Genomic DNA, 4,835 nt, shown 5'->3' with positions numbered 1-4,835 from the left:
ATAGAGATAACTCGAATGTGGAATCTAAAAACAGAAACAATTCCTATCATAGTAGGTGCCTTAGGTATAATAAAAAAATATTCAGACAAATACATAACAAAAACACCAGGACTTACAAATATATATAACATACAGAAAATTGCACTACTGGGTACTGCACACATTCTACGCAAAACACTTTCAATACAGTAAACATAAGAGCACCACAGCAAACCACAGCACATACCCAAGGCGCACAGAGCTGCGCTCGGTAGTGAAGTGAAAGTACGTTATAAAAATAAAACTACTGAATAATAATAATAATAATAATAATAACGCTCAATTTCTTTATTGGCCACTGAGGGCCAAACACAGAGGGGACAGCACAGGGACACACAACACAAAGTGGGGACATAAACCATAAGCGAATGAATGAATTATTATATAATTAATGAGGGTTAAATGGCTACTGGAGACCCATATTGGGCTTCATATATTTGTACCCAAGGGTCACTTTGATTGTATATGCCACTCTCTTACTCAATAAAACAACAACAATAAAAATAATAATCGTCATAGTCATCATCATCAACATCGTCATTAATATCATCATTGTCATTGCTACCACCGCCACCAGTTCTGTTGAAATTGATGTAGATCAAAGAATTCTATGTGTCTTTTATACCGTCAAATACCGTATGTTGATTAATATGTATAATTATAAAATAGCTTGTATCTGAAATTTTCTTGTAAAATTACATGAAATTTTATACACAGTTGTGAATACACTATGATATATAAAATATATTAAATTGATATGTTTAGAGAGAGTCATCACGCCAATAACAACACCTTCACGGGTTCAATTACACTTCTTTATTATTAGTCAGTTGATAGGATATCTGATCAATTGACTAATTGGTCATTTGTTTAACACCTCGATTAAATACACAATTGGTTACTTAATTGATTACATATTTAAGCAATTGACTAATAATGGAGAAGTAGAATCGAACCAGTGAGTGTGTTATTATCACTGGTGTAATGACCCTCCCAAGACACAAAATTTGTTTCTACGCAAGGGAAAGAAAAAGAAAGAAGATAAAAGATTATATTACTTACTGTTCGATTGACAAAGTTTGAAAATCTTTTGACTAAAACTTCTTGGACAAATTCTGGATCAGTTACAACACAATTTGGAACTACTCCAAAGTACATACTGCCAAAAACAGAAATATTGTTTCAGAAATGAGAATGTGATTAATATACATCTTTATTGTTATTGTTGTTCGCTGATCTCTGGTTAATTCTAAGCTAACAGACATCAACGATTTTCAAATATGTAACTGTCTTACATTTTTGGTAAAAAATGGTTTAAAATCTACAGAAACTTGGACAATGTACAAAGCTATGAATTAAAATACAGAAGCGTTTGAGATGTGGATCTGTAGCAGATTGGGCAGGATGAGCTATAAAGACAGGGTAACAAATGCTGCAGTCATAGAAAAGCTGAAAATATAGACACTTCTTGTTGAGAATCAAGTTCATAGACTTGTCATATTTGGGACCAAACATGCCTCGTGAGTCATTCCAAGAGACCATCCTGACAAGTGGTGAAGAGAGGAAGGAAGCAAGAAGCCATCAAAGACATCAAAGAATGAACTGTAAACAAGAGCCTGGTTGAGCACAACACAGAGATAATTGGAGGTAAGCTGACCCTTGGACACAAGGATGACATCTGACTGACTGATATCCACCCTCTGATGACTTGTACTTGTTTTTATTATTTTAACCCTAGGTCAAGCGGATGATTATAAACATTGAAGAGTATCAGAATAAATTACTTGCAGTATTTAGTGTTCTGATTTCAAATCCAGCCAAAGTAAAATCTGTTTTTTTTAACCCTGTAGGGGTCGATAAAATAAAGTACAAGTCACGAACTGCACGTGATTGTCTTGACAGCTCCCATACCATGAAAATTCATGAAATCCATACTAAACTTTAGACATTAATTATTTTCAGCCCTGGTCAAGGTAGCAAACTAGCACACTTGTTAGGACATTGGAATAAATGCTGTGTGTTGCAGCTCTGAGTTCAAATCCTACTGAAGCCAACTTTGCTTTTCATCTCGCTGGTGTTGATAACACAAAGTCCCAGTCAAGTACTGGAGGCATTTCAATCGATGAAACCCACCTTCTCAAAATAGCCTGCTTTGTACCTTAATAAAACACAGTTACTTTAACTCTAGATCAAGGAAATACACTGGCAGGATTGTCAGAGCATCAGAAAAAATGTGTTGCAGTATACGTTTTGTCCCTTATTTTCTGAGTTCAAATCCTGACAAGATCAACTTAGACTTTTAACCTTCGTGGGTTGATGAAACAACATACAAGCTTAGTACAAGGTTGATTTTTGCGCAGCACGGTGAAGCGAGGATTAAGTTTTGGATCATAAAGCAGCCGAAGAGCAGATGATACAAGCTTTGTATAGCAGAGAGGGCAAGGATCCTTAAAGACTCATTGGATCAGGGGTCTCTCATAAACTCATGACACAAGATCTATAAACCGGGCCCCCATTTCAAATTCTACCTGCCCCAGATGTGGGATTCCCAGTTCGTTGATTAGAAATGTTTAAAATATTTGTGGGCCGGAACCAACCAAGGGTGGAGATCCCCTATTCGCCTTTAGGTCCTTAAGATTTGCTGACCACACTGGTCTAAGGGTCATAACGCATTCTGTTTAAGGCTTAGGCATTGTATCATATTCTCTTGTTTAAAAATTAACTGAATGTAACAGTTTTCTAAATCCTGTTTGAAGACAGAGTATATGCCCGCGGCCATTAGAGTCAGAAGAGTCGTCTATAAGGCTAAGCGCTTTGTGGATACGAAACCATTAGTCACACTGTGACCGGTTGTATATTTAACTTCATGTAAATACATTACTGCTCTGACATTTAGAGTGTGATTCTTTTTCAGATATATGTTCCGCTGCCAATTTATATATGTGTGTGTGTATGTGTGTGTGTGTGCGTGCGTGTGCGTGTGAGCGTGTGTACGTGCACCTGTGTGAGTGTGTGTACGCTGCACCTGCCTATTTTCATAGGGCTCTGCCCTGAATCTCACAACTCATCTCCGTCCTCACCGCCAAAGTGAATTTGTTCTGCTAAACCCTTCTCAATTATCTAAGTAACAAAGAAATCATTCTTACCCATATACGTCACCATAGATTTCCCTCCAGTGTTTGAATACTTTAGTAAAACCCTGAAAATATAAAAATATAAACGAACGACTTTAATATTAGATCGTCAGGTATGAAATTTGTAGAAATGAAAAAAAGTTTGCTAATGTTTTATAAATACAAGGAATAGTTTTATTCATCAAAGTATGTGCCCATATCGTCAATACACTTTTGCCATTTCAGCGGTAGCTTGTCCAGCCCGTAACTGTAAAAGCCTGGCAATCTAGCGTCAATAAAATTTTGGAAGGCCTGTTTTACAGCATCGTCGGAATTAAATTTTTTTCTATGAAAAAGTTATCCAAATTCTGGAAGAAGTGGTAATCAGTGAGGGCAAGATCAGGTGAGAATGGTGGATGATGGAGAACTTCCAGTTTCAAATCTTGTAGTTTCGCCAATGTCATTTTTGCGATGTGTGGCCTGGCGTTGTCTTGTAATAAAATAGGAGTAGATCTGTTGATTAATCTAGGCTGTTTTTTGTAAGTTTCTGCATCATTTGGTCCAGTTGGCTGCAGTATACTTCGGCCGTAATTTATGGGCCAGGTTTAATGAATTCATAATGGATCACACCTGCGACAGACCATCAAACACACACCATCAGCTTCTTTTGATAAATTTTGCTTTTTGGACTGTTTTGGTGGCTCGTCTTTGTCCAACCATTTACGGTTGTTGTATTGGATCCATTTCTCATCACATGTTACAATTCGATTCAAAAAGGATTCATTTTTGTGACGAGAAAGTAGCATAATGCAGGCTTCCAAAAGTTGCTGTTTCTGATTTTCATTGAGTTTATGTGGAACCCACTTATCCATCGTTTTCACTTTACCCATTTGAACTAGGTGAGTCAATATTGTTTGCTTGCTAACACCAAACAACAACAGTAATGCACTGGTATTTTGAGATGGATCTGACTCGACGGTGGCTTTCAGTTAGTCATTATCCACCTTTGTTTCGGGTCGACCGCGTTGCTCATTTGTGAGGTCAAAGTTACCAGAAGGAAATTTTGCAACCTAATTTGATACTGTCTGCTGTGTAATAACATTAGAATGAAATAATCCATTAATATTCCGAGCTGTCTATGATGCTGTATTTCTAAGAAGGAACTCATATTTGAAAAATGTACGAATTTCCGACTTATCCACCTTAAACAAAAATAGCAAAAAACGATTTATAAATACTTTATGAAGTGCAAAATGAGTTGGAATAAAGAAATAGATGTGTCAGCGTTCTAACAAAAAATAAAGGTTGTCAAAATGTAATAGTGGGGCAAAATGAGCAGCTGTCAAAGTTTACCATATACCTTACCATAAATTTCATACTTGACGACCTAATAACATCACTGATTCTATCTGAAATATTATAATAAAGCACATAGGAATGTTTTAAGTATTATGTATTAAGATGTGAATGTATAGTGCTTAGTGGTTAGACATGTTGCCTTTCATGTTGTTCCAGTCCACTCAGCTGTCAGTGGGTCACCCTGTGATGGAGTAGGCTTCTGATCAGGAGGAATATTGTCCTGTTCACCTAGACAGTGAGATGTAACTCACACACGCGCGCATACACACACATGCACCTACACACACACACAAACAAAGATATATATATATATATATATATATA

At 36.6% G+C, this 4,835-nt stretch overlaps 1 protein-coding gene across 1 annotated transcript in view; it reads right to left on the bottom strand.

Annotated features, from left to right (window-relative positions):
• LOC106879338 (cytochrome P450 3A21) overlaps positions 1–4,835 on the bottom strand; it is a 113,051-nt gene that overhangs the window by 101,522 nt on the left and 6,694 nt on the right. The window contains exons 3-4 of the mRNA XM_052976881.1: positions 3,186–3,238; positions 1,098–1,198 (exon numbers count right to left, since the gene is read on the bottom strand). Of these exons, the coding sequence (XP_052832841.1) occupies positions 1,098–1,198; positions 3,186–3,238 (154 nt within the window). The remainder of the gene's footprint in view (positions 1–1,097; positions 1,199–3,185; positions 3,239–4,835) is intronic.

This window comes from Octopus bimaculoides, chromosome 26 (genome assembly GCF_001194135.2).
Source record: "Octopus bimaculoides isolate UCB-OBI-ISO-001 chromosome 26, ASM119413v2, whole genome shotgun sequence".
NCBI lineage: Eukaryota > Metazoa > Mollusca > Cephalopoda > Octopoda > Octopodidae > Octopus > Octopus bimaculoides.
This window is presented reverse-complemented; position numbering and strand designations above follow the sequence as displayed.